The sequence below is a fragment of the Ascaphus truei genome, chromosome 7 (genome assembly GCF_040206685.1).
Source record: "Ascaphus truei isolate aAscTru1 chromosome 7, aAscTru1.hap1, whole genome shotgun sequence".
Taxonomy (NCBI): Eukaryota; Metazoa; Chordata; class Amphibia; order Anura; family Ascaphidae; genus Ascaphus; species Ascaphus truei.
This window is the reverse complement of record NC_134489.1, coordinates 40167390-40190719: the sequence shown is the minus strand read 5'-3', so window position 1 is coordinate 40190719 and position 23330 is coordinate 40167390. Positions and strand designations below refer to the sequence as shown.

Sequence of the window (23330 nt, the reverse complement as noted above, 5' to 3'; positions counted from 1 at the left end):
GGAACAGCGTAGAGATGGGAAGTAGGAACAGCGTAGAGATGGGAAGTAGGAACAGCGTAGAGATGGGAAGTAGGAACAGCGTAGAGATGGGAAGTAGGAACAGCGTAGAGGTGGGAAGAAGGAGCAGCGTAGAGGTGGGAAGAAGGAACAGCGTAGAGATGGGAAGTAAGAACAGCGTAGAGATGGGAAGAAGGAACAGCGTAGAGATGGGAAGAAGGAACAGCGTAGAGGTAGGAAGGAACAGCGTAGAGATGGGAAGGAGGAACAGCGTTGGGCTGTTAAATCATTATTTAGGATAACTTGTTTCCATTGCAGAGTGTCCTGGAAATTCTTCAGCCCAGACTTCTCCCTCTCTCGCTATGGATCCTCATTGGGAGCATTATCGGAGGTCTTCTCCTACTCGCCCTTATTATATTCATCCTTTGGAAGGTATGTCGGACAGTTGCTCGCAAAAAACATGGTCAAGAACTGGGCCTGTAAAACACACAACTTGGGCCACTGGCTCAGGACAATGTATATGACCTGCATCAATAGGCAAATAGATCAGAGGTGGGCAACTCCAGTTCTCAAGGGCCACCAACAGGTCAAGTTAAGGATATCCCTGCTTCAGCACAGGTGGCTCAGTCAAAGACCGACCTGAAAACCTGACCTGTTGGTGGCCCTTGACTGGAGTGGAGTTGCCCACCTCTGAAATAGATGTTACCCATTTAATGGCTCGATTGGCTACAAAGTAACTCCCAGCCAACATCTGAAGGACACCATGATTTAACAAAGAGTCCGCTCAGCCCTCTTATCCTCTGCAGGTGGGCTCAGCCCTCTTATCCTCTGCAGGTGGGCTCAGCCCTCTTACCCTCTGCAGGTGGGCTCAGGCTGCATTATACTCAGTAGTTGTAATCTCCAGGACGCCCTCGTGGCGTTTCCTGAGCTTGTAGAAAGTTTGAAGTATTCAGACACCCTCAGTTTCTACTTCCTACTGTGGCAGCGTTTTTAGGGGGCGTAGGTTGCTGCATTGAAGACTTTCACAGCGACTGTGAATATAGAATTCCCTCCAACTGAAAACAATGACCAATAATAAAATGTATCGAGTGCTCAAGAAGAAGCTTTCAAAATGTCCAAAAAAGGACAAATCTCTCTCTGCAAGCCGAGCTGGGATACGGGATACACTATATTCAGAAGCCTACACGGGCCCTATAAGGAAAGTAACGAGCTTACCTCCTATAGAGGTACCCGGGGGCTCTGGTGCCGTCTTCTAGTGCTGCAGCAAGTCTGCAGACTGCTAAATCCTGACAGCGTTCCTCCGACTGAAAACATGGTGATCAGGGGAGCAGCAGGAGCAAGTAGATGCACGGGAACCCCAAGTTACAATTCACCCTTACATGTAGCTGATCAAGTGCCTAAAGATGCATTGAAAGAGAAGCGGGGGCCAGGGGCAGATTGTGCTTGGCCTAAGGCGCTGCCGGGGCAGCAGGTGAGTCCCCAGTGTAGGCTGCGGCGAGCGCTACTGCGTGCGCTGCAGGAACAAGATCCGCCCCCCTATGGTGCTGGGCCCAGTAGCTGCCTGCAAGCGCATGTACAGATCGCGATGCGCGTCCACATTTTTGCAAAGACAAACGTCACGGCGGCTTTCAGCCAATGAGGGCAAACCAGCCACGTGACATGACCACGCCAACAACAGCCCCCCACCATCCCTCCCGCCGTTGCGATCTTGTCTTTCCCCCTGCAGCTCAGCCACAGAACGTGGCTTTCACACACGCACGCACCGCCCGGCACGCATGCAATAGCCGATACTGGGGCCGTAGCCTTAAAGAGCGACCCTCCTCCTGCAGCGTCACGCGACATTGCATTGTCACGGCAACACGTCACCATGTGACGTTTGGTCGCCATGACAATGCGACGCTGCAGGAGGAGGGCCGATCCGAGGGTAAGACCCTCCTCTCACCACTCACCCTCTCATTCCAACACACACACTGTGGGGTGACGAGCGGTCCTGCTGGACTGGGGACTCCCCAGCTCCCTTCTCCTGTCTGTGCCAGAATCCAACTTCTGCCCGACAACAGAGTGGAGAATCTTGCAGGCGGTCAAGGAGCACATAACAGGCCCCTCGGGGCAGCCGGGTAGGGGGCCATTGGTTTGATAGAGATGATAATAAAAACCTTATGTGGAAATCCATGACCTATATGATTCACAACACGTGTAAGACCTAACAATTCACCCGTATCTTATCAGCTGTACGGGACAGTGGATAAAACCTGCTCACCCCTCACCCATCTCCTGCTTTATCATTCACCTTTTCCTATTTCTTCCTGTGTAGTTGGGATTTTTCACCCGGAAAACCCAAGGAGAAGAGACGGAAGAGACAGAAAAGGAAGCGCAGTGACGGGCACGGACCCGCCATCTCTCTCAGTTTTCCTCTAACAAGCCATAAAAGGAGACCTCAAGATTCCCCAAACTGCAGCACCTCAGACTATAAATTACCATGCAGGGGGGGTGGGGGGGGGCTGCGGCTGGTGAATTGTTTCACTGCTTAGATCCTGGAGAGACCTTTGTGGCAGCGAAATCTCATGTATAACATCATCTCTGGGGGACTTACACATTAGTCCAAAAAACAGAATTTCCAACATTTTCTCCGCGAGTGAAGCGACAGGAAGCGCACCGTGTTATTACTGCTAGGAAAAGCCGTGCGGCAGGGATCCCTGGCAGACGGTGGCACAGAGAAACGTGGCCTTGTATGCAGACCTGGTCAATACAGCTTGGTGCCAAAATGGATCAGTGCGCGGGGATACAATGTGACACAAAAAAGGTAACACACAATAACGGTGGCTAAGGGATCGTCCTCATGGAGATAAGCCACTGATTGGGCCAACCTTCCCCAAATCACAGCACTTACTGTGACTATCACAAGCGACTGTTCCACAGAATGACAAGGCAGAAGTCCAAATCGGAACAGGACGTTTCCCAGCATAACTTCAGCATTCCAGTAATAAAGACACTTTAACCCCATGCTTCTTTGTATCATTACCGCTTCTTGCCAATCACGCCTGCCTGCCTGCCTCTCTCTCTGTGTCTCTCTGTGTCTCTGTGACACAGGGGCGAGAGGTGTGCACCTCAGATATGTATGCAGAATTATATACGGACATCCAGTTATATCGCGGAATATAAACATGTTCAAGCCCACCGTAGTGGATTCATACACCCGCCCTCTAAAGCCAACTCCAGTCCTCACGGGCCTCCAACAGGTCAGGTTCAAAAGATATCCCTGCTTCAGCACAGATGGCTCAATCAGATTGCTCAGTCGTTGACTGCAATGAGGGTAATTCTTGTATTTCAGGTGATAACCTTATGTATCCACACCTATAAATTATATAATAATGCAACAACACAGCAGGGCGAGGGCGGAGCGGGTGTGATGCCTTTTATTGGACCAGCAAGTAGTTGATATGTTACAGGCTTTCCAACCTCTCAGGGTCCTTGCAACATTAACTACTTGTTAAAAGGCATCGTACCACCTACTCCTTTGTTACTACATGGATGAAAGGACCAACATAGCTACCCTTCTTTGCTTAATAATGCAATAAAGAGCCAGACCTCTTTTTTGGGGGATTTTTTTCTTAATGCACTGAAATCAGGTGAAATAAACAGTGATCGGTAATTTGTAATCAACTGACATGATATGCAATTAGGGTAAAAAAAAAAATTCTTAAAGTGTAAATCTTAAATAAGTTATGCGCTCTCATAAATAATATAAAAATGCAATTAAAAGCCAGTCCTATTTTTTGTGCTTTTCATAAATTTACTGAAATCAGGTCAAATCAACTGAGATTAATAGAAAGCATTTGCAGTCGGATTTTGTTTCCCGGTTATTAAAATGTTAGGTATGGTATCCAGACTCATAAATGATATAAAAATGTTAAAAGTCATCCTGTAAATAACAGGATAAAAAGAATAAATACTTGAGATCTAATAAGCAATAATTTATTCAGCTAATAAGGTCTCACCGGCTATATGCCGCAGTGCGTGTGCACACACCAGCCATATTGCATGCACGTGCACCTACTGTACATAACACTCTCAAAGCTATGGTAAATATTATTTCCCCCACACCCCAAGAATAGTCCCAGCCAATCAGGTCAAGTGTTTGCCATGTGATGTCAGCAATATTTATTGCAGTGTCAGTAGACAAACACCTGCAGATGTCGTTGTTGACCATGAAATATACAGTACCTCCATTATTCATCTGTTGCATTAACAGATCAGTATGGATTACTCGAGCATAATCAGCGGACCACGAATGTATCTGCACTACCTTAGAAAGATGTGTTACCTGCTAGGCCTCTCCTGCTGATCTTGAAGAATCCAGTTGCACAACTTCTTTTCTTGCCAGAGTATCAGCAGAATTGTAGGACCGCCAGAAGTAGCCATATGTTTCACTATTTTGCAATTATAATGTATATGTATATATATATATATATATATATATATATATATATATACATACATACTTTCCTTTCAGTAATATTGTTATATCCCAATATGTAAAACAAATACAACCTGGTAATATAAAAAAAAAAAAACAGCAATTGAATGGAAACCACATTTTTCCATTCAAATTCAACTGAGACCTTGTCCGGGTACTTGTACAACCTCTCTCAGTAACATTATATCTAGTGTCGGATTACACCCCCCCCCCCCCAAGGTTATGGCCCCTGCCCCCCACAGGTTGCAGCGGGTCAGTGCTCCACATGCAGCAGCCCGGCACCGGTCACTGTCTGCCATCTCCCTCCTCCCGTCTGCACTGGGATCCAACTTCCACCCGACCGGAGGGAGCTGCAGTGTCCCCGGTCCTCACCCAAGGGGGGAAGGGGATGTGGGTGTCTCACTTACCCAGCTGCCCTCCTGCACCTGTCACGTTGTCATGGCAACGCACTGCCATGGCAACGCAACGCTGTAGGAAGAGGGCCACCTCAAGGAAAGGACCCTGAAGTCTTGGTGCTTGGGGGCCCCCAGAGGGTCTTAAAATATCCGCTTTGTCATCAGAAGTAGATTAAGATTCTCTAAAAACTCTTGAATGTAAATATTTTTCTGATATTCCTCCCACTGTAGATACTTTGGTTTCTTCTGCTATATCTAAGAATTGTGCAGATAAAGTAGATACACACGTGAGAGCATATTGGGTGTGCCTTCCTTTACACATATTAGTGCTCCGGTCCAGACGTCTGATAAACTGGTTTGCAGTGATGTTATTAACTTGTATATAATTTGGTGCAATTTGGCTCTTGAAAAAAGAACATTTTACTTAAAACTTTTAACTTAAAAAAAAACCCCAAGAAATAATTGTACTTAATTTGTTGATAAAAGTGAAGCAGGCCGAGGCGGGGTACCTTGAAATACTGTGGATTATAGCACAGAACGTCAACCTTTATTGAACGATAGATTTTATTCCTTATTGGATAAGAAGCCTATTTCAGAAATGTATTTGAGGGTTTCAGCATTTTTGTCATCTGCTGAACAACACAGGGTTAGATAAACAGGAATTAACATATGTACTTGTTCCTCTCGCAGCCTCCAGCATTTTACACATTACCGGGAGGTGCACATGCGGATTAATCCTCGCCAGGACCTTCCGTGGCGTGATTCTATTTTAGAACCTTTCACCATGTACTTTGAACAATTTTTGTTTCGAGTGTAGCAATTATCCTTATTCATGATTGTTCTCATATTTTATATACCAGAATAATTCCCTTTTGTGCACTTTGGATATTGGGTCTCTTTAGTCTAATATTCCACAAGATTTTAGCATTGTAGTCATGGACGGCCAATGTTTTTCCTAACCGTACAGACCCACCACCTTCTAGCGGTATTATAACATATGATGCAACCGGTTTTAGGAAGCAATTACTTCAGATTGGATTTTGAAGTGGTTTGCAGGTTTGTTTTTAGAACAGGTTTGAAGCAGTGGCTCTCCGGGGCTGGTGATCTCCAGAGCTGAACCATGTTGATTTCAGCTCTTGGGAACCCCTGCTTTCCAAGATACGTCTATCTGAAGGGCCCGGCTGAGTTCACAATATGGAGGTTTTAAACCTATAAGAAGCCGTAGCTTCATTCCTTGTGGCTTTTCTATTGGCGCACATGAGATGGGACCTTTAAACTAAAGCACTCCAGAGACGCCCTATTATTTCAAAACTAGGTTGGGGGGAGGGGGGATATTTGAGTATTACTTGAAATGTTAAGGAGTTGCCATGGAATTACCAGTGGGCCCTAGTGTGGCCCATTTAGTTGTACATGTTGAACATGTTGAACATTGATATACTTACACTGAAAATAATAATAATAATTTTTTATATATATATTTCTCATCTATTCTCTCTTGGCCTCAGTTTACTGATGACTGCATTGATTTGGCAGGGTGTACAAAATCATTTTCTCTTGTTCCAAAAACATCTGAACCAACATTTTGGTGGTTTACGTCTTACTTTAAAGTCGGATTCTAGAAAAATAATCCCTTTCTGGATTAGTTATAGTCAAAGATAGAATATATAGAATTTACTTTATATTGTAATGCGCCTATGTGTAATACATTATTCCAATGAGGCATTGCATCCCCGACATCTAGTAAAGAATATCCCACGAGGACAATTTTGTAGGGTAAATACAATCTGTGTTAGGGCTTTACCCCGCTGCCTACTACAGCATCCGCTGTGGCGGACGCTGCACGGACGAGAGCCCTCCCCTCAATGGTGCCGGGCCCGTTGCGAGGGGGGGCCGCAGCGCTGTGGCGAGAGCCGCTCTTGCTCTCAATAGAATTGAGAGCCGGACTCGCGTCGAGCGATACGGCACGCCCCCCGGCGGTTCAGCCAATGAGGGCGCGGCCCCATTCAGTCATGGCCGCGCCCACATCACTCCCCCGCCACGCCCCCCCCCCCCGGTCTCTCTTCCTGCAGACCAGTTAATCGGCTGCACACGCCGCCAATCTCGCGGCGCGCGTTGCAGCTGAGTTACCGGGGCCTTAGAGAGCAATTTCCATGTCCAGTCTCAGACTTTGCATACAAGGTTTTTAAATATAGGGTGCCCACTAGGGTTACTGACAGATTATTATACCGAATAATACGGAAATTGAGCAACCTGACAATCAACAGTACAAATTAGAAATAAAAAAATGATCAAAAGTCTTTTTGGGGATAAGCCAGTTTGTCAGTCACTACAGTAACACCACAGGTAAAACATGTTTTTGTTTTGTTCACTGTTTGATATGGTCATTTTAAAGCCACCATTAGGTAGATAACATGAAGCATCTAAAATGCCTGAATCCCAGAGAAAAGCAATACAGATTGATTTTTCACACGATAAAGTAACAGTTTTACTTATTTGTAAAGGCGACATAACATTGCAACACACTGTAAGTAGCATAGTATAGGGGTTCCCAACGCCAGGCCTCAGGAACCCACAACTGGTCGCTTTTAAAGGAAATCCTTTCTTGAGCACAGGTGCTCAAATCAACTTAAACCACCCGAGCTGAAGATGGGCTATCCTTAAAAGAGCAAAACATTCAAAATACTGTGTTTTTATAAATCAGTTCGGTAGTATTAAATTTAATTCCCCCACACCTCTTAATGCCTCTTTTTTTTTTCAATGAGTTTTAATAATGTACTTAGCAACCACTTAGAAAGTCACACCCACATCCTTTGAAACAGGCTCTGATACACGTTTTTGAGCTCTGTCCTTTGGCAACAAAGTATCACAAACATATCTGTTGCAGTATTCCCAGCTGCAGTATATTACTCTGAAAGCTGTAACAATAATTGGTTATACTTCGTGAAATGCTACAGCTGCAATGTAACATTATATTACTGACTGCAGCATAGCACTGACAGGCAGCCATTTTTCTAGCCACAAAAGCAGGATCTTCGCCAAATCGATCACAGGAGAATGGATCGATCTGCAGCTTAGGTAATTATTTCTCATTAAAACTACACATGCTGCACAGTTTTAAATTATTTTAATAAAAAGTGATGCCAGGACTGTCGCTTTAAAACCTGTCCTGTTATGAGTTGTTGAGGACTGGATTTAGGAATCACAGGCACAGATTAGGTAGGCGGGGGGAGGGGGAAAAATGCATAGGTTCAGATATCAAAATGTAACCATTGGTAAATTCTAATTGGGCGAGATACATTTTATATCAGGCTCCTCTACTAGTTCTCCAAAGAGGCCACGTCAGAAAGCATTTAGCAGCAGAAGGGCCACAAGCTTATTGCAATTTCATTTTAGATGCATTTAAAGTCATGAAAATGATTAAAGGCCAGCATGTTGCAAGCACGTACCATATATATTTACATGAATTTAACTTACGTGAGAAAAACTGCACTTAGCCGCTTAAACGAGTGTATAATTAGCTGGAGCAGAGTCCAAAGGCCACATCGCGGACGCTTGGCGGGACACATGGCAGCCCTTGGCGGGACACATGGCAGCCGCTTGGCGGGACACATTTGGCGCACAGATCGCCAGAGGAAAGCAAACAGAAAAATCCAGTGACACATTTGCCAATTACGTCCTAGAAGAGGAAAACTATTTCTTCCCAACTCCAGTAATGACCAAGTTTCTTCCTGCGACAATACACTCCCAATATTTGTTATTCAGCATATCCCTGAATACCTTTTCTTAAAGATATCTCCTGTATCTGCAATCAGTAAATGCTCCATTTTAACTGCCCTTACTGTAAAGAACCATTCCCTTCCCTCTAATCTCAAGGGATAAATAACCCTGTGTCATTTGTACCGTCATTGGGATGAAACGTTCCCTTTAAAAGTTCCTTGTATATAGTACTCACATCACCTCTTTGATGCCTCTTTTCTAATCTAAACACTCCTTATTTGGATAATAGATAATCTTTCTCACCTTCCATCACTTGGTGGCTCTTCCCTGCACTTTTCCCCAATTCTGCAATGTCTTCATCATGGTGATGCAACCTCAACTGTTCTCCAATTACAAGATGTGGTCTAACCAAATAGTTATACAGTGGCAAACTTTCCCTCTGTTCCCTTCCATCTATACCATGGTTTGGGCAGGAGAGCATCCTGGGCAACATGAAGCACCATTGCCAAGCCTGTTTGCTACAAGCACTCTCAAATTCCTTCTTTACCAAGGACTGACTACATTTTGTCCCATTCCGTTTGTAGGGGAACACCTTCTACAGAGAAATGGCACCTTGTGATTGTATCGCAGCATGCCAAGTCACACCGAAAGGTTGTGCTACACAGGACTGCCTCATTAACGCAATTAGTCTTCCGTGAGATCATACATGGCTTTCAGTGGCACTTCCACAGATGAGTAGTGCTAATGGACAGTCATGTTTAAATCTAGGCGATTGGTAACTTTAAAAACAATAAAATGGATTTTTAATCCCTGTAAAGGCGAATTGTAGGGCCTTTACCTCCCTTGCCCTATTCCGTCTTTTTAGTCATTGGACATGTAGGTGTGTGCAATACCCCAATTATCTTTACCACCACCCATTATACATGAAAGCACTGGAATGCTCTGACTGGACCTAGAAATGACAGATTTCTTCAAAAACGGACAATTATCTGAACACCGCCATTAATTCCCTTTGAGATTCCAATTGGAAGACTGCTTAAACAGGAGAGGGAACTCCAATACCAAGCCTGCTGCGGTTATCCTCGTATCCACCTGCATCCAACGTGTGAACAGATCAAAAGTTAACATGGGACACGTGGTAATGGACATTTATTACAAATGTACAGAGAATGACAGAGCGAGTGGGGATTTCATCCGCAATGGTCACCAACACCTTTTTCTGCTCCTTTGGCAATACTGCCAGGAAAAAAAAAAAATTCACATTATTAACCTCTTCACAGTCAGGTGGGCCTGCAACAGCCCGACTGCCAGTGAAGGTGTTAAGCAGTATAAATACCAGATTAAAAAGATATAAGCAGAGTGCAAATAAAGTTTATACAGCTAATAGATATATTCTTTTAATTAAATATGAAATTCGATTAAAAAAAAAAAAAAAGCAAAGAAATGACAAAACTAGAACAGATCTGATAATGATTAACATTGGTGGTGCAGAACGGAAAATATCGTTCCTTTCTGCAAGATTCTTCTTCCGTTTGGAGATGTAAGAAAAACGTTTTGTTGGGTAAATGAAAAAAACGTGTATCCGCACCTTAGCCATAATGTCACTGAAGTTATCCAGCGTGAGAAAAGGAGAGTTTGGTTATTTGAAGTGGGCATTATACTGGGATCAGAGAGCTGACGTAAAGCCGGGTTTCTGTACAACACTGCACGCCAGGAACATCCAGAAATGTACTGTATATGCATCTTCTTACATGGACATCTTCAAGAAGCAGTTGCTTTGTTTTATTTGCAAACTCTGCTTCACAATCACAACCGCCCTCTCTCTGCAGACTTCTAATGGACTCTCGTATTAATGCACAGTGTGCTGCCATCTCCTGCAGCACCAGCGGGGTTTCACGCTGTTTAAATGCAGGTTTCCTCGGCCCCTAAACCTGTAAGCAGGTTCACATGTGCCCGCGAAGAAATGCCAGTGCTGCTTGTATATTAAACCTGTAAACACGGTCACCCGGCTATACGGCTGGCGCAGAAAACCGCACGATTTATCTTGGGGGGGGGGGGGGGGGGGAAGAAATCCCTCCACTTAAAACTGGATATTTGTGTTAAATCTGGTGCGGTTTGTAACTGGGAAACGCGCCGAGAGGGGAGGACGCGTGTAAAGAACTGGCTCTGTCTTCGGCTGCGTGCCAAATATACTCCGGGGCCCAAGAAAACCAGCTCCACAACCACCACAAAATCCATCCGTGCCACAGCTGATCTTCCGCATCAGGTTTTAGTGTCTTGCCTTGGCATCAGATTACATGACAAGACCAGTCTGGATGCCAATGAGTGATAACGATGTGACGGACACTTCTCTGAGCCCAATCACCCACCGTGCTACTAAATCAGCTGGACAGCGATGCTCCATTTATAGAACAGCGGTAGGGGAATGGATAATCATTGAGGTCTGTGCTGCACGTATAGAGGGATCTCCTTGGGAATCCGTTGATGATCCTTTTTGGTGCTGTTGGAAGCTGGTAGTTTCGCTCCAGCACTGAAAGGGTTATGGTGAAACCCGGGCAACGCGTCTTTGTACGACGGGAATTAAACCTTTACACGTGTATGTGATTCAAGGAACGCACATTGGGATGTTAAACGAAGTCTTCCTTTGCCCCACTTCCACTTGTTAAGAGAACACGGTAACCTTTACATCTCGAATTATACTTATTTCATTAGAAAACGTTACGGATTGTCCTCTTTCGCATGTTGTGAGATTTTATCAGGGATTGACATGATAGATTAGGGGTAACCAACTCCAGTCCTGAAGAGCTACCAACAGGTCAGAGTTTCAGGATATCCCTGCGTCAGCACAGGTGGCTTAATCAGTGGCTCAGTCGCAGACTGCCGATCCCCACCCCCCCCGTGCTGAAGCAGAGAAATCCTGAAAACCTGACCTGTTGGTGGCTCCTTAGGACTGGCGTTGACCACCCTATGATAGATCTTTGTAGATGCAGTTTGTGGTCGTTTCTAAGACGTGGTTTCTCCTTTCTTCCTGGAGACCACGTCGTAAGAGACTTGTGAGATTTCAAAGGCTCATGTGCAAACTAAGAAGAACGCATTGAGGCCGTTAAACATATCTCTGTGTGCAAACAAATGTAACTTTCCCCAGGACCAGTATGGTTTAGTACAGGGGGGCTCAACTCCAGTCCACAAGCCCCCCCCCAACAGGTCAGGTTTTCAGGATATCCGTGCTTCAGCACAGGTGGCTCAATCAGTCCCTGCTTCAGGCTCAGTCTTTGACAGCCTCTGATTGAGCCACCTGTGCGGAAGCTGGGATATCCTGAAAACCTGACCTATTGGGGGGTGGGGGGGGGGGGGGGGGGGCGAGGAGGAGGGGGGGCTTGTGGGCTGGAGTTTTAGCACCCCTGGTTGCGTAGAACAGTAGGCAGCAGCAATGCATGAGCAGCGGGATGGATGTCAATGCCGGAATAAATGTATCGTAACTGTAAAATAATCACATGGTTTCGGTTAAATTGTAGCTTTTCTGAAGATCTGTTTGTTTTTTTTGGCATGGTGATTTCATGTTCACAATGCACAACCAAAATAAGAGTGAGAAATATTTAGGGGTTTGGGATGAGAGGTGGGGGGGGGGGGGGGGAGACGGACGAAGGGGGGGAGAAATAAGTGCAAAAAAAAAATATAAAATTAAAAATCAAGCCCCTGCCCTCTCTTTCTACTTTACTTCAAATAGGAAAAGTTAAAATGTACGGAGAGAGGCGCAGGAAACACGTTGCATCCGATCCAGTCGCCACTTTTAGTGATAAAGGCCAAAGGAAATGGGGAAGTGAGTGACAACCAGATTCATCTGAGCAAAAAAAAGAGAGACAGGCACCTTAACTGAAGCACTCAGAATATTCTACAGGGTAAGCTATAGGTGACAATGCTGTCTTCAAGGACGCGAGTATGGATTGGAATATCCGGCATTATTGTGTCTTTGTGGCTGGTTGAAATGACTTAGAAAGCTCAATCATGAAGGTCATGTATAGTGTTCTCCAACTGCCCCAGCCAATAAGTACCCTCTCCTCCCTGTCCTGTCCTCGTCTGAGTTTGGTCTCTGCTTGGATGGCATTGGAAGGAAGAAGAAGATGCAAACACAGCAGTATCTCCGTCCACATCCCCAGGCCATTTTGCGATGCATCCCTTTGAAAGGGGGGGGGGGGGGGCGGTGAATGTTGTCTCCCACTCTGGTAACCCAACGCCTCCAGCTTAATTTCATTTGCAAGACAGTACGATGGTGGGTCAAGATGCAGGACGCCACTTTTTAAACGGCTAAACTTAAGCCGGTGATTACACGTCGCTCACGGGGAGAACAGAAAGTACAGTTATTCTCCGTTTAGTTAGGCAACAATAGGCTGCCGGATCCCTTCATTCTGTGGATGCTAGTTTCGATCTGAATAAGGGGGCAGCGTACGTGGCGATACTATTTCGGTGGCTGCTCTTGTCTTCTCCACCTTTCAAGCTACTGCATCTTCCCATAGAATGTACACGCTGCAGTGAGGATGCTGCAGGGAAGGCAGGCCCGGATCCCTTAGAAAGTCCATCGGTCGTGCATTTGGCTTTCACTGCTAAAGCTGTTGCTGGCGGAGGAATCGGATCCGGGCGGTTGTCGTGTCGAGTCCTCTCCGTTTAAACTCTTCCGGCACACTGGGCATGTATCATGCTGCAAGAATGAGCGCATAGGGTGGGTTGAATGGTTAGGCGCATTTCACATAATTTCTACAGAGCTGCAGTTGGACACAAGCTTTTGAGAACGGAGATCTTCTTCGGTTGTACAGAAAGCTGCAGTGCATCCAAAAGAAGATTCGTGTGAGGTCTGAAAAGCTTTTGTACAAGTACAATTACAAATACCACCCAGAAGAGTTTGCCAGCCACGGACACCCATGAACCAAGCATCTTCCAACGCGCAGACGGGAAAGTTAGAATCTAAATAAGGAGAAAACAAGCAGCATGAAACAAAGAGGTTCTATGTACAGGAAGCTGCTACTTCATTCAAACTATTTGGACTGTAACTAATTTTGGAATAGAACAAAAGGTTTGTTTCACATTCTAATATAAGCAGACACTGCTCCGGCTTTTAAAGCTGTTATTTTTTGAAGTCAATCAGTTTTCTAGTGGCAGGTAAATCAGTGTTCGAAGACAAGCGCCTGCGGTGTCACACACACCAAGATAGAGAAGCAACGTTGGACACGGAACTGAAGCAAAACAAGGCAGAAAATAAGAGGTGCAACAGCCAGCAGAAGTGTCATGCAGCTCGCAAGCATGTTCTTACCAGTTCTAGCCATGGCACGATGCAGTCTCCGTGGAAGAAATGATTGCAGGGTAACTGTCTAACTTGTTCGCCTACTGTGTAATCATCTTTACATACAGGACACTCCAGACCCATATCTACAAGAGGAGGACATGCAGAGAGTTGTTAAGACACTGGCAACTCAAGTGGCCCAGACAGCACACAAACAGAGTTTAGGAGGAGATGCAGTATAACACGAAGCCAGCAGCACACGGGTTAGGCTAAGGCCCCGGTAACTCAGCTGCAACGCGCGTCCGCGAGATTGGCGTCGCGTGCAGCCGATTACCTGGTCTGCAGGGAGCTGCAGGAAGAGAAACCGGGGGGGGGGGGGGGGGAGGGGGGGAGTGGCGGGGGAGTGACGGGGGCGCGGCCATGACGTCACCCGGCAGGTTCGCCCTCATTGGCTGAACCGCCGGGGGCGTGGCTTATCGCTCGACGCGAGTCCTGCTCTCAATTCTATTGAGAGCAGGAGCAGGTCTCGCCCCAGCGCTGCGGCCCCCCCCTCGCAGCGGGCCCGGTGCCATTGAGGGGAGGGCTCTCGTCCGTGCAACGTCCGCCACAGCGGACGCTGTAGTAGGCAGCGGGGTCAAGCCCTTACACCGCTCACAGGGGTGACACCGCTCACAGGAGTGACACCGCTCACAGGAGTGACACCGCTCACAGGGGTTACACCGCTCACAGGGGTTACACCGCTCACAGGAGTTACAGCGCTCACAGGAGTGACACCGCTCACAGGAGTTACACCGCTCACAGGAGTGACACCGCTCACAGGAGTGACACCGCTCACAGGAGTGACACCGCTCACAGGAGTGACACCGCTCACAGGGGTTACACCGCTCACAGGGGTTACACCGCTCACAGGGGTTACACCGCTCACAGGAGTTACACCGCTCACAGGAGTTACACCGCTCACAGGAGTGACACCGCTCACAGGGGTTACACCGCTCACAGGGGTTACACCGCTCACAGGGGTTACACCGCTCACAGGGGTCACACCGCTCACAGGGGTTACACCGCTCACAGGGGTTACACCGCTCACAGGGGTTACACCGCTCACAGGGGTTACACCGCTCACAGGGGTTACACCGCTCACAGGAGTGACACCGCTCACAGGAGTGACACCGCTCACAGGAGTGACACCGCTCACAGGAGTGACACCGCTCACAGGAGTGACACCGCTCACAGGAGTGACACCGCTCACAGGAGTGACACCGCTCACAGGAGTGACACCGCTCACAGGAGTTACACCGCTCACAGGAGTTACACCGCTCACAGGAGTTACACCGCTCACAGGAGTTACACCGCTCACAGGAGTTACACCGCTCACAGGAGTTACACCGCTCACAGGAGTTACACCGCTCACAGGGGTTACACCGCTCACAGGGGTTACACCGCTCACAGGGGTCACAGGAGTTACAGCGCTCACAGGAGTTACAGCGCTCACAGGAGTTACAGCGCTCACAGGAGTTACAGCGCTCACAGGAGTTACACCGCTCACAGGAGTTACACCGCTCACAGGAGTTACACCGCTCACAGGAGTTACACCGCTCACAGGAGTTACACCGCTCACAGGAGTTACACCGCTCACAGGAGTTACACCGCTCACAGGAGTTACACCGCTCACAGGAGTTACACCGCTCACAGGAGTTACACCGCTCACAGGAGTTACACCGCTCACAGGAGTTACACCGCTCACAGGAGTTACACCGCTCACAGGAGTTACACCGCTCACAGGAGTTCCACCACACCGCTCACAGGGGTTACCCGCTCACAGGAGTTACACCGCTCACAGGAGTTACACCGCTCACACGGGTTACCCGCTCACACGGGTTACCCGCTCACAGGGGTGACACCGCTCACAGGGGTGACACCGCTCACAGGGGTGACACCGCTCACAGGGGTGACACCGCTCACAGGGTTACACCGCTCACAGGGGTTACACCGCTCACAGGGGTTACACCGCTCACAGGGGTTACACCGCTCACAGGGGTTACACCGCTCACAGGGGTTACAGCGCTCACAGGGGTTACAGCGCTCACAGGGGTTACAGCGCTCACAGGGGTTACAGCGCTCACAGGGGTTACAGCGCTCACAGGGGTTACAGCGCTCACAGGGGTTACAGCGCTCACAGGGGTTACAGCGCTCACAGGGGTTACAGCGCTCACAGGGGTTACAGCGCTCACAGGGGTTAAAGCGCTCACAGCGCTCACAGGGGTCACACCGCTCACAGGAGTTACACCGCTCACAGGAGTTACACCGCTCACAGGAGTTACACCGCTCACAGGAGTTACACCGCTCACAGGAGTTACACCGCTCACAGGGGTCACACCGCTCACAGGGGTCACACCGCTCACAGGGGTCACACCGCTCACAGGGGTCACACCGCTCACAGGGGTCACACCACTCACACCGCTTTTCAATTCTAACCTCGCATTTTACTCTGAAAGTCTCCTGCCTTCAAAATCATCTCTCTCGGATGGTTTTGTTAATGAGGCTGGGTGTGTGGAAATGGGGGGGCCATACATCCTGTTTTGGGCAGGGGCGCAGATATAAAAACAACAATTCACATTTAAGAGCAACTCCCTGGGAAACCGTTGTATTATGGTACAGCAGGGAAACTCAGCCCGTGGCTCCTACCAATATCATACTCGTTGCTCAGGCCACTTAGAGCAGTTTCTCAAACTGAAACTCCCGTGTAAACTAAGCCACTGGAGTGGAGCTGGCCGCCCCAGTACTAGCCGAAAGCTGCTCGTGTGCAAGGAAGCTGTACACCCCCGCTCAATACGGCGAGACTGTCCCGTTAACGATGAATTAACTTCCATTTACTACATTAAATTGGGGGCGTCAACTGGAAATGCTGACACGGTGGCAACTAGAACATTACAATATAAATATATAGTAAAAGGAAGTGCGATGTAAGCAGGTTACTGAACTGCAAAGAACACCCTGACATCGCTCGATTAGATCCCAGAATAAAATGATTACAAATGAGAAAAACATCTGTTCTAGTTGGCACTTAGTTTAGACGTAACACAAAATCGGACGAAGCAGCTCTAACGTTAGAACGTAATGAACACACATTCCCAGCTAGCTAAACGTAATGAAGAAAAAGGATCAGAATAAAGCACTTTCACAGGGGATCAAGGAGCAGCGGTGAGGAAGCCGGTTCGCGCTTCCCTCTGAACTCACCCACTTGCTCCTGAGTTACAATGACCGTTGGAAGAGATGTGATCTTGTCTTTGTCAGCAGGAGGCGGGCCGGAATTTTCCAACTGACCCAAAAGCTGCAGAGGGGAGAAGCAGATATTCTCATCAATAATAATAACACTGACACTAGGGGATATTCCCAGGGTCGGGAGGAGGATTATAGGCACACTGCACAGGGGAGAAGCAGATATTCTCATCAATAATAATAACACTGTCACTAGGGGATATTCCCAGGGTCGGGAGGAGGATTATAGGCACACTGCACAGGGGAGAAGCAGATATTCTCATCAATAATAATAACACTGACACTAGGGGATATTCCCAGGGTCGGGAGGAGGATTATGGGCACACTGCACAGGGGAGAAGCAGATATTCTCATCAATAATAATAACACTGACACTAGGGGATATTCCCAGGGTCGGGAGGAGGATTATGGGCACACTGCACAGGGGAGAAGCAGATATTCTCATCAATAATAATAACACTGACACTAGGGGATATTCCCAGGGTCGGGAGGAGGATTATGGGCACACTGCACAGGGGAGAAGCAGAGATTCTCATCAATAATAACACTGACACTAGGGGATATTCCCAGGGTCGGGAGGAGGATTATAGGCACACTGCACAGGGGAGAAGCAGATATTCTCATCAATAATAACACTGACACTAGGGGATATTCCCAGGGTCGGGAGGAGGATTATAGGCACACTGCACAGGGGAGAAGCAGATATTCTCATCAATAATAACACTGACATGCAAGGGGATATTCCCAGGGTCGGGAGGAGGATTATGGGCACACTGCACAGGGGAGAAGCAGATATTCTCATCAATAATAATAACACTGACACTAGGGGATATTCCCAGGGTCGGGAGGAGGATTATGGGCACACTGCACAGGGGAGAAGCAGATATTCTCATCAATAATAATAACACTGACACTAGGGGATATTCCCAGGGTCGGGAGGAGGATTATGGGCACACTGCACAGGGGAGAAGCAGATATTCTCATCAATAATAACACTGACACTAGGGGATATTCCCAGGGTCGGGAGGAGGATTATAGGCACACTGCACAGGGGAGAAGCAGAGATTCTCATCAATAATAACACTGACACTAGGGGATATTCCCAGGGTCGGGAGGAGGATTATAGGCACACTGCACAGGGGAGAAGCAGATATTCTCATCAATAATAACACTGACACTAGGGGATATTCCCAGGGTCGGGAGGAGGATTATAGGCACACTGCACAGGGGAGAAGCAGATATTCTCATCAATAATAACACTGACACTAGGGGATATTCCCAGGGTCGGGAGGAGGATTATGGGCACACTGCACAGGGGAGAAGCAGATATTCTCATCAATAATAACACTGACACGCGGGGATATTCCCAGGGTCGGGAGGAGGATTATAGGCACACTGCACAGGGGAGAAGCAGAGATTCTCATCAATAATAACACTGACACACGAGGGCATATTCCCAGGGTCGGGAGGAGGATTATAGGCACACTGCACAGGGGAGAAGCAGATATTCTCATCAATAATAACACTGACGCGAGGGGATATTCCCAGGGTCGGGAGGAGGATTATAGGCACACTGCACAGGGGAGAAGCAGAGATTCTCATCAATAATAACACTGACACACGAGGGCATATTCCCAGGGTCGGGAGGAGGATTATGGGCACACTGCACAGGGGAGAAGCAGATATTCTCATCAATAATAACACTGACACGCGGGGATATTCCCAGGGTCGAGAGGAGGATTATAGGCACACTGCAGATTGGAGAAGCAGATATTCTCATCAATAATAACACTGACACTAGGGGATATTCCCAGGGTCGGGAGGAGGATTATGGGCACACTGCAGAGGGGAGAAGCAGATATTCTCATCAATAACAACACTGACACTAGGGGATATTCCCAGGGTCGGGAGGAGGATTATGGGCACACTGCAGAGGGGAGAAGCAGATATTCTCATCAATAATAACACTGACACGAGGGGATATTCCCAGGGTCGGGAGGAGGATTATAGGCACACTGCAGAGGGGAGAAGCAGATATTCTCTTCAATAATAACACTGACACGAGGGGATATTCCCAGGGTCGGGAGGAGGATTATGGGCACACTGCAACAGGGGAGAAGCAGATATTCTCATCAATAATAACACTGACACGAGGGGATATTCCCAGGGTCGGGAGGAGGATTATAGGCACACTGCACAGGGGAGAAGCAGAGATTCTCATCAATAATAACACTGACACGAGGGGATATTCCCAGGGTCGGGAGGAGGATTATGGGCACACTGCACAGGGGAGAAGCAGATATTCTCATCAATAATAACACTGACACGAGGGGATATTCCCAGGGTCGGGAGGAGGATTATAGGCACACTGCACAGGGGAGAAGCAGATATTCTCATCAATAATAACACTGACACGAGGGGATATTCCCAGGGTCGGGAGGAGGATTATAGGCACACTGCACAGGGGAGAAGCAGATATTCTCATCAATAATAACACTGACATGCGAGGGGATATTCCCAGGGTCGGGAGGAGGATTATGGGCACACTGCACAGGGGAGAAGCAGATATTCTCATCAATAATAACACTGACATGCAAGGGGATATTCCCAGGGTCGGGAGGAGGATTATGGGCACACTGCACAGGGGAGAAGCAGATATTCTCATCAATAATAACACTGACATGCAAGGGGATATTCCCAGGGTCGGGAGGAGGATTATAGGCACACTGCACAGGGGAGAAGCAGATATTCTCATCAATAATAACACTGACACACGAGGGCATATTCCCAGGGTCGGGAGGAGGATTATGGGCACACTGTAGTCAGGGGGACAGCACAGGCAATGCCAGCCAGGGGCTTCCGCTGAGGTGTACGTGCGCCAGCCCCAATTATTAGAGCCACAAATCCTTGTTTTTGGATTTGGTCACAAAGCGCCCTTACCTGTGTGACGATTGAATCCAGGCCGCTCTGGCCCCAGGCGTAGTCCCCGGGGTTTGAATGTAGCATTCCGCTCCTTCATACAAAAACACAACACGCTATTTGAATTCTCGCCCTTGTCCTGGCAGGGAGCCTGCAGTCCGTGTCACTGACCGTCTGTCAGCGTTCCGTGCATTCCCGGGTGGGTTAAATGGCCTTGTACCAGTTCGCACTCGCAGCTAGCCCTCTCTCTAACTTTACCACTGTCAAATTATTTTACCAACATTTAGCTAAAATATAAAAAAATGACACGGAGTCCGAAAAGTGAAGAATGATTAAGAAGCAAGTAGAAAAGTAACAAAAAATAATATATAAATATATATGTTCTTTTCAACTGTTCAATGGAGGTTTTAAAACACACACACTTATGTCTGGATTGCCTAACAAGCGCAGCTAATAAAACTGTGGCAGTGTTCATGGGGTAGTATTGTATCAATTGACATTCCTTAGCATTACTGAAATGAATAACAGCCCGCAGGAAAGGGCGGTGTAATGGGAGCAGCTCGGTTTAAACACCAGCTGGGATTCACTTGCATGGCAGGGAGCGTATGCTATGCAAAGATCTGTTCTGTCCATGGGTTATTAATGACAGATCACCAAACTGCAAAACTCTTAACCCTTACTGACCCCTCTGGCAGTGAAGGAGTTAAGCAGCATTTCAAGTTCACCAGTAAACCCTGTATTTCCAAAATGAATACGACTGAGCCACGTATGCTAAAGCAGGGATATCCTGAAAACCTGACCTGTTGGTGGCCTTTGAGGACTGGAGTTGCCCACCCCTACATAACACCCTTACAGCCTTCCAAAACGAATAAGCAAAGAGTTACATGAAACAGATGGTGTTTGCTATGTAGGAGTAGGGAGAGATCCATAGATACTCAGACCTGGAACGTATGGACAGACAGGACAGACAGGACAGACAGGACAGACAGGACAGACAGGACAGACACTTACCAGAACAATGGCTGCAGTGAGCCTTGTAACAGACACACAGAGACACACAGAGACACACAGAGACACACAGAGACACACAGAGACACACAGAGACACACAGAGACACACAGAGACACACAGAGACACACAGAGACACACAGAGACACACACAGACACACACAGACACACACAGACACACACAGACACACACAGACACACACAGACACACACAGACACACACTCTTACCAGGACAAGGGCTGTGGTGAGCCTGGTAACGGAGGGTTTGCAAAGAATCCGGCAAAGATCTGCTGGATGATGCTATGACGAAAGAACAAAAACTATGTGAGCCACATATGTGCCGGGATTGGAAAGACACATCCAGCCCGCTCACCGCTCTCTGCACCAGAGGCGCAGAAGCTCTGCTGTCCCCAGCAGTGCATGACGGAAAAGATCAGGTTCGCGCTATTCCAGACGAAGCAGGCGGCAAAGGGGTTGCTAAGAAGTCTCAATGCATTACAGCCTTCCCATGGCAAACATCATAAATCAAAGATGGCAGCCACCGTCAGCAGGCTGCCATCTTAAATGGCGAGGAAAAGCAGGGGTTCTTATTGTATATGTCATCTAGTCCCTCCATGCCAGTACAAACAAATGAGGCATTAAGCCCAGCTGGCATTTGTACTCCAACAGGAGGGACGCAGAGAGAAACACAGATCTCGGCTTTATGCTGCGCATCTCTGCTAGCGTGGATGTGCATATTATATCATCGGGGCCTTTGTTTCACAAGGGGATAATCTACAAATCCACGTGAAGATGATCATACTAAAATAGCACGTGGAACAGGAAAGCGTGGAAAGATTGTCGCTTACCCTTCGATGGCAGGGGAGCGGTCGGGACGTGAGCTGACCCGGGACCTGTACCGGGTCATTGGCTGTCGCGGGGGCCGGCGCGTCACCCTCAAGTCTGGGTGGGGCTGGTGCCCCCGCTCGTGGTCCCTGCCATCTTGGTCCAACGAGCTGCTGTTCAGGAAAGGTCGGAAGTCGGGGAAAAACATTGTGTGGTCCAAGTGGTCCCAGAGCTGCGGAAAGCAAAGGGAGAATTCATCGCGTGGTTACAAAGTCTCAGCCGCGGTTAACCCTTTCAGCAGCAGATCGAATGGAAGCAAAACCAGCACCGGTTAACCTTTTCGCTGCCGGAAGTTCGGCGACACTCAAGTGCTACCAGGCTTTCTGGATTTGCGGCCATGTGACCTTTACAGTAGGGTTCAAATGGCCGTGACTGTCCACCAACAACAAACAGGAGGGGAGTGCCGCCCACTTCCGTTTCCAGCCCGATCATACCCTAGAGAATGAGCAAAAACCCAACGTACCTGGTACCTCAACAGGGCCTCTGGCGTGCCAGGGCCGTCATTAGGGCACTGTAAAGGCTAATAAAAATACAAAAGTAGAACCAAGTGACAATTAAACATGCTGAAGCGCCTGCGAGTCTTTACATTACATGCAGGCGTATCAAGCAGGGGATGTAAAACAGATAAGAGCAGGAACACGTAACGCCCCCTCATCGCTGGGTGTACAGGGCTACAAATAATATTGTGGGGTTTACAATGAGAATTTGAGGTCATTGTGGAGGAAGGTCCATAAATGGCAATTAGGGACAGAAACCCAAGTTTAAGCACAAGTTTGCATCCTAAAGGCAGAAGTAGGGATTCGTGGCGAGAAGCATCTCGCTCCATCGCTAATGTGCGCTGTACTGTACCGGAAGAGCCCAATGCTGACACGGTCACACACAGGATACGGAGGTTTATGGAATATATCAGGGGTGCTCAACTCCAACCCACAACACCACCTCCCCCACCCCCAAACAGGTCAGGTTTTCAAGATATGCCTGCTTCAGCACAGGTGGCTTAATCTTTGACTGAGCCACCTGTGCTGAAGCAGGGATATCCCGACACTACCTGTTATTGGCAGTTTTTCTGTCCAGAGCCCACACAGTGTTGTGAAGAAAGTGTGAATACCAAGCATGTTTAAAATGCCCCCCGGACAGTCTGCTTTGAGTGGATCAGAGTCTCTACTGCCCGGAGTAGATGTTTACATAGTGATAAAAGGGAAGAGCAGTGAAAACAGCGCTAAAGCAGTGAATAAAAATAGATGACACTATAAGTGACACACATACAGTAAGTACACTTTAAACTTGAAGTGGGGGCTGCCTAGGCAAAAAAGGTGTACACAAACCCATACAAGCAGTAACAAACAGAAAAGCAGGCGCCTCCATAATGGAAAAAAT

General features: G+C 47.8%; 2 protein-coding genes across 6 annotated transcripts in view; one reads left to right on the top strand and one right to left on the bottom strand.

Annotated features, from left to right (window-relative positions):
* ITGA10 (integrin subunit alpha 10) overlaps positions 1–3000 on the top strand; it is an 82771-nt gene extending 79771 nt beyond the window's left edge. For all 3 annotated transcript variants that reach the window (XM_075607872.1, XM_075607871.1, XM_075607873.1), the window contains 2 exons: positions 316–429; positions 2312–3000. In XM_075607872.1, coding sequence (XP_075463987.1) covers positions 316–429; positions 2312–2377 — 180 coding nt within the window. In that variant the 3' untranslated portion in view covers positions 2378–3000. The remainder of the gene's footprint in view (positions 1–315; positions 430–2311) is intronic.
* The window catches only part of RNF115 (ring finger protein 115), a 58243-nt gene that overhangs the window by 19512 nt on the left and 15401 nt on the right, over positions 1–23330 (bottom strand). The window contains exons 4-10 of one of the 3 annotated variants that reach the window (XM_075607877.1): positions 22417–22473; positions 21917–22125; positions 21297–21368; positions 20081–20153; positions 17099–17192; positions 13892–14007; positions 9719–13282 (exon numbers count right to left, since the gene is read on the bottom strand). In XM_075607877.1, coding sequence (XP_075463992.1) covers positions 13151–13282; positions 13892–14007; positions 17099–17192; positions 20081–20153; positions 21297–21368; positions 21917–22125; positions 22417–22473 — 753 coding nt within the window. In that variant the 3' untranslated portion in view covers positions 9719–13150. Of the gene's footprint in view, positions 1–9718; positions 13283–13891; positions 14008–17098; positions 17193–20080; positions 20154–21296; positions 21369–21916; positions 22126–22416; positions 22474–23330 lie in introns of those variants that run through there. The other 2 variants (XM_075607879.1, XM_075607878.1) reach the window with 2 other exon arrangements.